General features: G+C 41.0%; 1 protein-coding gene across 3 annotated transcripts in view; it reads right to left on the minus strand.

Annotated features, from left to right (window-relative positions):
- COL8A1 (collagen type VIII alpha 1 chain) overlaps positions 1 to 13,507 on the minus strand; it is a 114,418-nt gene that overhangs the window by 11,217 nt on the left and 89,694 nt on the right. For all 3 annotated transcript variants that reach the window (XM_040423285.1, XM_040423287.1, XM_040423286.1), the window contains one exon: positions 1,489 to 1,780. In XM_040423285.1, the coding sequence (XP_040279219.1) occupies positions 1,489 to 1,780 (292 nt within the window). The remainder of the gene's footprint in view (positions 1 to 1,488; positions 1,781 to 13,507) is intronic.

Genomic DNA, 13,507 nt, shown 5'->3' on the forward strand with positions numbered 1-13,507 from the left:
TTTGCTGCATCAATAATTTTAATGCCAATGTATGTCAGAAAAGTTAATATACTGTGCTCATAAGTGTGAACTGAATCCATTAAAGTTGCTTTCACATTAGCGCCAATGATCTCCCACCCACAAGTAAGTGACGGATCCAGCACATAACTGAAACTAATGGCATTAGACAGACCCCATTGACTATAATTGACTATAATGGGGTCCATCATGTTTCTTTTAGGGAGTCTGTCATGCAGGACTTTTTTGTCCAAAATTGCTGATGAAACCTGCAACAGAGATCCTGAATAAATGCTTGCAAATGTGAACTCTGTTCCATTATTGAAGATAGAAAGTAGTCTTCGGTTTAACCCCTTCTACCTTGGGCCAGTTTTCACCTTAAGGACCGAGCCATTTTTTGCACATCTGACACGTCACTTTATGTGGTAATAACGTTGGAACGCTTTTACTTATCCAAGCCATTCTGAGACTGTTTTCTCATGCCACATTGTACTTCATGACAGTGGTAAATTAGAGTCAATATATTTCTCCAAAATCCAACATTTACCAGAAATGTAGAAAAATTCACAATTTTCAAATTTCAATTTCTCTGCTTTTAAGATAATGAATGACTATTTTATGAGGTATCACTAATATTCACCATATGTCTACTTTAGGTTGTCATCATTTTATAAATGTAATTTTTTTGGGGGGGATGTTAGATGGAGTACAAGTTTAGATTGTTAAAAAAAGATTTTGTTAAGAAAATTTCCGAAACTCACTTTTTCAAGGACCAATTCAGTTATGAAGTCACTTTGTGGGGCTTACATAATAGAAACCACCTATAAATGACCCCATTCAATAAACTACACCCCTCAAGTTATTCAAATATGATTTTACAAACTTTGTTGACCCTTTAGATGTTCCACAAGAATTAAAGGAAAATAGAGGAGAAATTTCTAAATTTTATTTCTTTATGCAGATTTTCCATTTTAATTCATTTTTTCCTGTAAGGCAGCAAGAGTTACCAGCAAAACACAAGTCAATATGTGTTCATAAACTGCTATATGGGCCCACAGCTGGGCACAGAAGGGAAGGAGCAACATATGGATTTTGGAGGGCAGACTTCACTGGGATAATTTTAAGTTGCCATGTCGCATTTGAAGATCCCTTGATGCACCCCTACAGTAGAAACTACCAAAAAGTGACTCTATTTTGGAAAATACGGGATAGGTGACAGTTTTATCGGTACTATTTTGGGGTACATCTGATAATTGATTGCTCGATATTACACTTTTTGTGAGGCAAGATAACAAAAAATGGCTCTTTTGGCACAGTTTAATTTTTTTACGGCGTTCACCTGTTGGGGTAGATCATGTGATGTTTTTATAGAGCTGCTCGTTACGGACATGGCAATATCTAATATGTCTATTATTATTTAATGCTATTTAGTTTTGCACTCTTTGTACTAGCGCAAGAGCATTACATTTACTTAAATTTTAGAATATTTACCTTTTCCATCTTTTCTCGCCTTCATATCTTTACCAAACATTGGCATCTGTGGTATATCTTTTCCATAATGTGGCATGTGTGCCTTCTCCTTTCCGATGTGCCCCATTGGTGTGCCATCTTTTCCCATTGGCATATGATGCATTTGTTGTCCCATAGGCTGGTATTGTGGAATCTGAGGAGGTAATGGTTTCATTCCATAATAGGCGCCTCCATTGCCAGAACCCAGCAGACTAAGAAGTATGACTGGTAACAATAAAAGTCTTTGAACAGGACTGTGTGGAAGCGCCATACTCTAAAATACAAGGGGAAAGCAAATATTACACAAAGCATGGGAAAAGGAATAAATACCATATAATTTACAATATACAGTTGCAAGAAAAAGTATGTGAACCCTTTGGAATTATATGGATTTCTGCATAAATTGGTCATAAAATGTGATCTGATCTTCATCTGAGTCACAACAATAGACAATCACAGTCTGCTTAAACTAATAACACACAAAGAATTAAATGTTACCATGTTTTTATTGAACACACCATGTAAACATTCACAGTGCAGGTGTATTTTGCCAACACCAGTTCGGTGTTTGGGTGGTTTTATTATTTTCCATTATAACATGGTTATAGCGGAAAATAATAGCATTCTTAAGACAGAATGCAAAAGAATATGGCAATTTAGGAGTTAAAAAAAAAAAAAACTCACCTCATCCACTTGATCACGCTGCCACAGTGTCTTATATCTTCTTTTAGCAGGACCTGCAAAAGGACCTGCGATGATGTCACCGTGCTCACCACGTGGTAAGCACGGTGATGTCATTGCAGGTCCTTTGGCAGGTCCTGCTGAAAGAAGACAGAAGACACTGTGGCAGCACGATCAAGTGGATGAGGTGAGTTTTTTTTATTTTTTTACTCCTAAATATTCTTTTGCATTCTGTCTTAAGAATGCTATTATTTTCTGCTATAACCATGTTATAACGGAAAATAATAAAGTTCGTGTCCCCATTGACTTGAATGGGGTTCGGGTTCAAGTTCAGGTCCCGAACCCGAACTCTGACCTGAAGTTCGGCTGAACCCGGCAAACCTGAACTTCCAGGGTTCGCTCATCCCTAGTCATCAGTTAAAAAGTCTCAGAAAATCCCTTTACTTATATGCTTCATGATCTAGTCAGTAATCTTTTTAATCTGCCCAATTTTCACTACAGTTTATAGTACAGAGTGGGCCATTTATATGGATACACCTTAATAAAATGGGAATGGTTGGTGATATTAACTTCCTGTTTGTGGCACATTAGTATATGTGAGGGGGGAAACTTTTCAAGATGGGTGGTGACCATGGCGGCCCTTTTGAAGTTGGCCATTTTGAATTCAACTTTTGTTTTTTCAATAGGAAGAGGGTCATTTGACACATCAAACTTATTGGGAATTTCACAAGAAAAACAATGATGTGCTTGGTTTTAACGTAACTTTATTCTTTCATGAGTTATTTACAAGTTTCTGACCACTTACAAAATGTGTTCAATGTGCTGCCCACTGTGTTGGATTGTCAATGCAACCCTTTTCTCCCACTCTTCACACACTGATAGCAACACCGCAGGAGAAATGCTAGCACAGGCTTCCAGTATCCATAGTTTCAGGTGCTGCACATCGCGTATCTTCACAGCATAGACGATTGCCTTCAGATGATACGAGATGTGCAGCACCTGAAACTACGGATACTGGAAGCCTGTGCTAGCATTTCTCCTGCGGTGTTGCTATCAGTGTGTGAAGAGTGGGAGAAAAGGGTTGCATTGACAATCCAACACAATGGGCAGCACATTGAACACATTTTGTAAGTGGTCAGAAACTTGTAAATAACTAATGACAGAATAAAGTTACGTTAAAACCAAGCACACCATTGTTTTTCTTGTGAAATTCCCAATAAGTTTGATGTGTCAAATGACCCTCTTCCTATTGAAAAAACAAAAGTTGGATTCAAAATGGCCAACTTCAAAATGGCCGCCATGGTCACCACCCATCTTGAAAAGTTTCCCCTCTCACATATACTAATGTGCCACAAACAGGAAGTTAATATCACCAACCATTCCCATTTTATTAAGGTGTATCCATATAAATGGCCCACCCTGTAGAAACTAGGGATGAGTGAATCGACTTCCGAAGTCGATTCGCATAAAACTTTGTTTCAATACTGTACGGAGCGAGCGCTCCGTACAGTATTAGAATGTATTGGCTCCGATGAGCCGAATTTATTACTTCGCGAAATCTCGCAAGACTTCGCATAATAACTTCAGAAATCGATTTATACTGTAAAAAACCATTTGCCGAACTCGGGTTCGGAGCCAATACATTCTAATATTGTATGGAGCGCTCGTTCTGTACAGTATTGAAACGAAGTTTTATGTGAACCGACTTCGGATGTTTCATCCGAAGTTGATTCGCTCATCCCTAGTAGAGACCTAAATGCAGAACTTGGGCGACGTTTCTTATAAATCAAAAGTTAAAGGGGTTATCACATGAATAACGCAAAAAATGAAAATTAGATATCAGACATCATATAGTACCTGACAATCTCTTTCTAACAAAGCTAGAACCAGCCCTGTACCTCACATGTATCCAGAGATCTCCCATTCATTGCTCTGCTAGATTTATATGAAGCTGACAGCTTAAGAGGAGTGTCTTTTCTGCTGCAGCTCAGGGGGCGTGTCCATTCTGCTGCTTCTCTCTCCCTGTCCAGCTCAGGAAGCAGTTGAAGGACAAAACTGAGCGTGTGCGGCCTTCTCAGTGAGCCGGACAAAGAAAAAACAAACAGCAGGTGGTGCTATACAGCCACTTTGACCATACAGTGTGTGATTCTCTTCATAGTTATTGTAGTGACACTAGTAACGTCTGGCTGAATTTCTAATCAAATAGAACGAAAAGTAACTGGAGACTTCAATTGCGGTGAGTAAAAGAGCCCAGAAGATGCAATGTGCTACCATGTAGTGTTACCGCTATCTATGATACTAGACTAATTGATTCAGTATTATAAAGCATGGCATCATATTCTTCCTGGAATCTACGCTGATAGACGTAACATTTTACCAGTTAGACACAAACGTCCAGTAAATCACATAGGACTGGGTCTTATTAGATAAAAATATAAATAGAAACTAAGTTGTGGGTGCACAACCTAAACAGTACCAAATTTGGGTGCTACACGGCCATACCTCATAATAGCAAGAGGAGATGGAAAGAAAAAGTGGTAGGCAACCAATGTGAGCACACCCAAACATACAGGGAGTGCAGAATTATTAGGCAAGTTGTATTTTTGAGGATTAATTTTATTATTGAACAACAACCATGTTCTCAATGAACCCAAAAAACTCATTAATATCAAAGCTGAATATTTTTGGAAGTAGTTTTTAGTTTGTTTTTAGTTTTAGCTATTTTAGGGGGATATCTGTGTGTGCAAGTGACTATTACTGTGCATAATTATTAGGCAACTTAACAAAAAACAAATATATACCCATTTCAATTATTTATTTTTACCAGTGAAACCAATATAACATCTCAACATTCACAAATATACATTTCTGACATTCAAAAACAAAACAAAAACAAATCAGTGACCAATATAGCCACCTTTCTTTGCAAGGACACTCAAAAGCCTGCCATCCATGGATTCTGTCAGTGTTTTGATCTGTTCACCATCAACATTGCGTGCAGCAGCAACCACAGCCTCCCAGACACTGTTCAGAGAGGTGTACTGTTTTCCCTCCTTGTAAATCTCACATTTGATGATGGACCACAGGTTCTCAATAGGGTTCAGATCAGGTGAACAAGGAGGCCATGTCATTAGATTTTCTTCTTTTATACCCTTTCTTGCCAGCCACGCTGTGGAGTACTTGGACGCGTGTGATGGAGCATTGTCCTGCATGAAAATCATGTTTTTCTTGAAGGATGCAGACTTCTTCCTGTACCACTGCTTGAAGAAGGTGTCTTCCAGAAACTGGCAGTAGGACTGGGAGTTGAGCTTGACTCCATCCTCAACCCGAAAAGGCCCCACAAGCTCATCTTTGATGATACCAGCCCAAACCAGTACTCCACCTCCACCTTGCTGGCGTCTGAGTCGGACTGGAGCTCTCTGCCCTTTACCAATCCAGCCACGGGCCCATCCATCTGGCCCATTAAGACTCACTCTCATTTCATCAGTCCATAAAACCTTAGAAAAATCAGACTTGAGATATTTCTTGGCCCAGTCTTGACGTTTCAGCTTGTGTGTCTTGTTCAGTGGTGGTCGTCTTTCAGCCTTTCTTACCTTGGCCATGTCTCTGAGTATTGCACACCTTGTGCTTTTGGGCACTCCAGTGATGTTGCAGCTCTGAAATATGGCCAAACTGGTGGCAAGTGGCATCTTGGCAGCTGCACGCTTGACTTTTCTCAGTTCATGGGCAGTTATTTTGCGCCTTGGTTTTTCCACACGCTTCTTGCGACCCTGTTGACTATTTTGAATGAAACGCTTGATTGTTCGATGATCACGCTTCAGAAGCTTTGCAATTTTAAGAGTGCTGCATCCCTCTGCAAGATATCTCACTATTTTTGACTTTTCTGAGCCTGTCAAGTCCTTCTTTTGACCCATTTTGCCAAAGGAAAGGAAGTTGCCTAATAATTATGCACACCTAATATAGGGTGTTGATGTCATTAGACCACACCCCTTCTCATTACAGAGATGCACATCACCTAATATGCTTAATTGGTAGTAGGCTTTCGAGCCTATACAGCTTGGGGTAAGACAACATGCATAAAGAGGATGATGTGGTCAAAATACTAATTTGCCTAATAATTCTGCACGCAGTGTATACTTACATTTTTTTACAATCTATATTAAGATACATTAAATTCCAACCATGTAACAAACATGATAAAAACATTTAAAACGTACCACAAGGGACAGTTGCCATGATATGCAGCCACCCTACCCCTGTCCTCCATAAGCAATACATACAACACAAAAGGTCTACACTAAGAGCTCCTTCACACGACTGTAGGTGTCCCGTTGCCATATTGCGGACCGCATATGTGGATCCGCAATACACGGGCACCGTTCCGTGTGCATTCCGCATCACGGATGCGGACCCATTGACTTGAATGGGTAAGCAAATCCAGAGATAAAGACACAAATGCAATTGCACTCTGCAACCAGCATTCTGCCCTGCCTCTATGCTGGATGAGGCATTGGTGTACATTTTGGCCAAAGCGTAATAAGCTACTCACCACGTCAAGGTCGCCTCTATGGAGTGGTCCCTAACACTAGTTCCTACCTGTTTGTGGGCCATGACAGCCACACAAAGTCCAGGGAGTGCAGGTACAGCATGCACGCCAAGCACACTCTGCTTTTAACCCCGTCCGGTGCCATTACAGCTTTCATCGGATCCAGGGATGCAAGTACCAACATGCATGCTGAGCCCACTATCTACTTCTCCTGGAGCCAAATGGCTACTGGTAGGCGCTATACACTGCGTGCAGAATTATTAGGCAAATGAGTATTTTGACCACATCATCCTCTTTATGCATGTTGTCTTACTCCAAGCTGTATAGGCTCGAAAGCCTACTACCAATTAAGCATATTAGGTGATGTGCATCTCTGTAATGAGAAGGGGTGTGGTCTAATGACATCAACACCCTATATTAGGTGTGCATAATTATTAGGCAACTTCCTTTCCTTTGGCAAAATGGGTCAAAAGAAGGACTTGACAGGCTCAGAAAAGTCAAAAATAGTGAGATATCTTGCAGAGGGATGCAGCACTCTTAAAATTGCAAAGCTTCTGAAGCGTGATCATCGAACAATCAAGCGTTTCATTCAAAATAGTCAACAGGGTCGCAAGAAGCGTGTGGAAAAACCAAGGCGCAAAATAACTGCCCATGAACTGAGAAAAGTCAAGCGTGCAGCTGCCAAGATGCCACTTGCCACCAGTTTGGCCATATTTCAGAGCTGCAACATCACTGGAGTGCCCAAAAGCACAAGGTGTGCAATACTCAGAGACATGGCCAAGGTAAGAAAGGCTGAAAGACGACCACCACTGAACAAGACACACAAGCTGAAACGTCAAGACTGGGCCAAGAAATATCTCAAGACTGATTTTTCTAAGGTTTTATGGACTGATGAAATGAGAGTGAGTCTTGATGGGCCAGATGGATGGGCCCGTGGCTGGATTGGTAAAGGGCAGAGAGCTCCAGTCCGACTCAGACACCAGCAAGGTGGAGGTGGAGTACTGGTTTGGGCTGGTATCATCAAAGATGAGCTTGTGGGGCCTTTTCGGGTTGAGGATGGAGTCAAGCTCAACTCCCAGTCCTACTGCCAGTTTCTGGAAGACACCTTCTTCAAGCAGTGGTACAGGAAGAAGTCTGCATCCTCAAGAAAAACATGATTTTCATGCAGGACAATGCTCCATCACACGCGTCCAAGTACTCCACAGCGTGGCTGGCAAGAAAGGGTATAAAAGAAGAAAATCTAATGACATGGCCTCCTTGTTCACCTGATCTGAACCCCATTGAGAACCTGTGGTCCATCATCAAATGTGAGATTTACAAGGAGGGAAAACAGTACACCTCTCTGAACAGTGTCTGGGAGGCTGTGGTTGCTGCTGCACGCAATGTTGATGGTGAACAGATCAAAACACTGACAGAATCCATGGATGGCAGGCTTTTGAGTGTCCTTGCAAAGAAAGGTGGCTATATTGGTCACTGATTTGTTTTTGTTTTTGTTTTGAATGTCAGAAATGTATATTTGTGAATGTTGAGATGTTATATTGGTTTCACTGGTAAAAATAAATAATTGAAATGGGTATATATTTGTTTTTTGTTAAGTTGCCTAATAATTATGCACAGTAATAGTCACCTGCACACACAGATATCCCCCTAAAATAGCTAAAACTAAAAACTACTTCCAAAAATATTCAGCTTTGATATTAATGAGTTTTTTGGGTTCATTGAGAACATGGTTGTTGTTCAATAATAAAATTAATCCTCAAAAATACATCTTGCCTAATAATTCTGCACTCCCTGTATATGCAGACTCAGTTTTATACTGACTTTAAAACCAGCCTCCAGGACAGATTGACTGGTCAGGTGTGCATGACTGCATGGAGATCGCCACGCCTCCAATATATACTACAAAGAATCCAGAAATGCGAAACGGTGCGGAACAGAAGTACGGAACGGAGTGCTTCTGTGGTGTTCTTTTCCTTGCTTCTGCACCGCAAAAAGATAGAACTTGCTCTATCTTTTTGCGGAACGTGAATGAGTCTGCGATGCGCTTGCGGCTGCCCCACGGTCGGTGCCCGGGCAGCACACGGTCGTGTGAACAAGCCCTAAGGTATATAACACACCACGATGATCAAAAATGATGCAATAAAGGCAAATGAAACAAAAATCTAAAACATGTAAAATACACCTGTGCAGCAAAGTGCAACCTGAGCCAGGGGACAGAGATCACCACATGCAGGCTCGGACTGGCCCACAGGGGAACAGTGTGTAGCTGGCCAGCTAAGACCTGTCCTAGGTTGCTAGTATAGCTCATATGTGTATACAGCTAAACCTGCTAATAACCTTAATACAGTTACTATGTTTATGTGTTAAAGACAAAAGCATAGTTATTTACTGTGACATCATGTTTTGGATGTCATATAACTGTTATATGTTGTGATTACAGAAGCAGAAAAAGATAATATGCCTTTAAGATTCATTTTGTAATGTAAGGTAAGCTCAGTGACACAGCAGAAACAACAGAAAGCATAGTGTTAATCTTTTGTTGCTGGGCAGAAGTCTAGACCAATCACAGCCTGCTTCTCACACAGCAAGAGTTTTCATCAATCACAGCCAGCCTCACACACAACCTGTCTTGGAATTCCCCTAGCCGGAGCTGCTAGAATCATTATTCACCGGAAACAGTAGCTGAATAGACATTCACTCCACTGAGAGCTGTGTTTTTATGGAAGCATAGAGGGCAAAATAGCTCCACCAAATACAAATTGCAAGCATACAATTGCAAGCATTCAGATTCCAGATTGCAATCCAAATTGCATACAACCATACCAGATCATACTCAACCAATCTGCAAATAGACACTGCTAACTGCATACTGCAAGCAGAACTACTAGTTAGACCTCAGATATACCTCTCAGAGAGATCATAAAGTGCTTAAATAACTAAAAGTGAGAGTACAGATACTCAAGAGAGAAATATATCCACCATTTTATGTTGATTGACAAGATTGAACAGTTTAACCACCATCTTATGCATACCGCTATTTTGTGATATCTTTTAAACACGTGTTTTGTACATGGACTATCTGCTGCGGAGGCGGCAGTGTTATATATGAAGAAAAGTTGAAGTTAATAAAAAAGTTATTTGAAGCATTTGGTGTGCTCTTTAAACCTACTGTTTCCATAGAACGGTACTAGAGGAATTACAGAGTAATAGACAGTCTTTCTAGACTAAACGTCAGAGATATCAAAATTCTTCTAATGCCACAGCGCAAAAGGCACTTCATAGTGCTGCGCCTGCCACACAGTGCCCCCCCCCCCCCCCCTGCACAAGTGGCACTTGACCCGGTACACTGGCTGCCCTACATATAGAAAGGCATGTACAGCATCTCAACCAACCTAAGTGTTGATATAAAAAACTAGCTAGACTACTTAACAAACAACCCAGTTTATTGTTATACAGGGAGTGCAGAATTATTAGGCAAGTTGTATTTTTGAGGATTCATTTTATTATTGAACAACAACCATGTTCTCAATGAACCCAAAAAACTCATTAATATCAAAGCTGAATATTTTTGGAAGTAGTTTTTAGTTTGTTTTTAGTTTTAGCTATTTTAGGGGAATATCTGTGTGTGCAGGTGACTATTACTGTGCATAATTATTAGGCAACTTAACAAAAAACAAATATATACCCATTTCAATTATTTATTTTTACCAGTGAAACCAATATAACATCTCAACATTCACAAATATACATTTCTGACATTCAAAAACAAAACAAAAACAAATCAATGACCAATATAGCCACCTTTCTTTGCAAGGACACTCAAAAGCCTGCTATCCATGGATTCTGTCAGTGTTTTGATCTGTTCACCATCAACATTGTGTGCAGCAGCAACCACAGCCTCCCAGACACTGTTCAGAGAGGTGTACTGTTTTCCCTCCTTGTAAATCTCACATTTGATGATGGACCACAGGTTCTCAATGGGGTTCAGATCAGGTGAACAAGGAGGCCATGTCATTAGATTTTCTTCTTTTATAGCCTTTCTTGCCAGCCACGCTGTGGAGTACTTGGACGCGTGTGATGGAGCATTGTCCTGCATGAAAATCATGTTTTTCTTGAAGGATGCAGACTTCTTCCTGTACTACTGCTTGAAGAAGGTGTCTTCCAGAAACTGGCAGTAGGACTGGGAGTTGAGCTTGACTCCATCCCCAACCCGAAAAGGTCCCACAAGCTCATCTTTGATGATACCAGCCCAAACCAGTACTCCACCTCCACCTTGCTGGCGTCTGAGTCGGACTGGAGCTCTCTGCCCTTTACCAATCCAGCCACGGGCCCATCCATCTGGCCCATCAAGACTCACTCTCATTTCATCAGTCCATAAAACCTTAGAAAAATCAGTCTTGAGATATTTCTTGGCCCAGTCTTGACGTTTCAGCTTGTGTGTGGTGGTCGTCTTTCAGCCTTTCTTACCTTGGCCATGTCTCTGAGTATTGCACACCTTGTGCTTTTGGGCACTCCAGTGATGTTGCAGCTCTGAAATATGGCCAAACTGGTGGCAAGTGGCATCTTGGCAGCTGCACGTGTGACTTTTCTCAGTTCATGGGCAGTTATTTTGCGCCTTGGTTTTTCCACACGCTTCTTGCGACCCTGTTGACTATTTTGAATGAAACGCTTGATTGTTCGATGATCTAGCTTCAGAAGCTTTGCAATTTTAAGAGTGCTGCATCCCTCTGCAAGATATCTCACTATTTTTGACTTTTCTGAGCCTGTCAAGTCCTTCTTTTGACCCATTTTGCCAAAGGAAAGGAAGTTGCCTAATAATTATGCACACCTGATATAGGGTGTTGATGTCATTAGACCACACCCCTTCTCATTACAGAGATGCACATCACCTAATATGCTTAATTGGTAGTAGGCTTTCGAGCCTATACAGCTTGGAGTAAGACAACATGCATAAAGAGGATGATGTGGTCAAAATACTCATTTGCCTAATAATTCTGCACACAGTGTAGATGCATCTGGTGGCTGAGATGACTTCTAGGCACAAAACTTGTACAAACAATTGACATTCTTAAAAAAGGAAAAAATTAAAAGTGTACAGTCGTGGCCAAAAGTTTTGAGAATGACACAAATATTAGTTTTCATAAAGTTTGCTGCTAAACTGCTTTTAGATCTTTGTTTCAGTTGTTTCTGTGATATAGTGAAATAAAATTACACGCACTTCATACGTTTCAAAGGCTTTTATCAACAATTACATGACATTTAGGCAAAGAGTTAGTATTTGCAATTCGACTGGGCATGCTCTCAATCAACTTCTGGGCCAATTCCTGACTGATAGTAACCCATTCTTTCATAATCACTTCTTGGAGTTTGTCAGAATTAGTGGGTTTTTGTTTGTCCACCCGCCTCTTGAGGATTGACCACAAGTTCTCAATGGGATTAATATCTAGGGAGTTTCCAGGCCATGGACCCAAAATATCAACGTTTTGGTCCCCGAGCCACTTAGTTATCACTTCTGCCTTATGGCACAGTGCTCCATCGTGCTGGAAAATGCATTGTTCTTCACCAAACTGTTGTTGGATTGTTGGAAGAAGTTGCTGTTGGAGGGTGTTTTGGTACCATTCTTTATTCATGGCTGTGTTTTTTGGCAAAATTGTGAGTGAGCCCACTCCCTTGGATGAGAAGCAATCCCACACATGAATGGTCTCAGGATGCTTTACTGTTGGCATGACACAGGACTGATGGTAGCGCTCACCTTTTCTTCTCCGGACAAGCCTTTTTCCAGATGCCCCAAACAATCAGAAAGAGGCTTCATCGGAGAATATGACTTTGCCCCAGTCCTCAGCAGTCCATTCACCAAACTTTCTGCAGAAGATTAATCTGTCCCTGATGTTTTGGAGAGAAGTGGCTTCTTTGCTGCCCTTCTTGACACCAGGCCATCTTCCAAAAGTCTTTGCCTCACTGTGCGTACAGATGCGCTCACACCTGCCTGCTGCCATTCCTGAGCAAGCTCTGCACTGGTGGCACTCCGATCCCGCAGCTGAATCCTCTTTAGGAGACGATCCTGGCGCTTGCTGGACTTTCTTGGACGCCCTGAAGCCTTCTTAACAAGAATTGAACCTCTTTCCTTGAAGTTCTTGATGATCCTATAAATTGTTGATTGAGGTGCAATCTTAGTAGCCACAATATCCTTGCCTGTGAAGCCATTTTTATGCAACGCAATGATGGCTGCACGCGTTTTTTTGAAGGTCACCATGGTTAACAATGGAAGAACAATGATTTCAAGCATCACCCTCCTTTTAACATGTCAAGTCTGCCATTTTAACCCAATCAGCCTGACATAATGATCTGCAGTCTTGTGCTCGTCAACATTCTCACCTGAGTTAACAAGACGATTACTGAAATGATCTCAGCAGGTCCTTTAATGACAGCAATGAAATGCAGTGGAAAGTTTTTTTTGGGATTAAGTTAATTTTCATGGCAAAGAAGGACTATGCAATTCATCTGATCACTCTTCATAATATTCTGGAGTATATGCAAATTGCTATTATAAAAACTTAAGCAGCAACTTTTCCAATTTCCAATATTTATGTAATTCTCAAAACTTTTGGCCACGAATGTACATGAGATTTATCTGATTTTATACACTTTTGTTGGTACTGTACTGCACTGTGTTTTTTCCACATGAGAACCCGTGTGGAAAAACCATGCGTAATCTACACCGTACACAGGTGGCCTAAGGCTAGTTTCACACTAGCGTTAGACAGCTCCGGCAGG

This window comes from Bufo bufo, chromosome 3 (genome assembly GCF_905171765.1).
Source record: "Bufo bufo chromosome 3, aBufBuf1.1, whole genome shotgun sequence".
In the NCBI taxonomy this organism is placed as follows: Eukaryota; Metazoa; Chordata; class Amphibia; order Anura; family Bufonidae; genus Bufo; species Bufo bufo.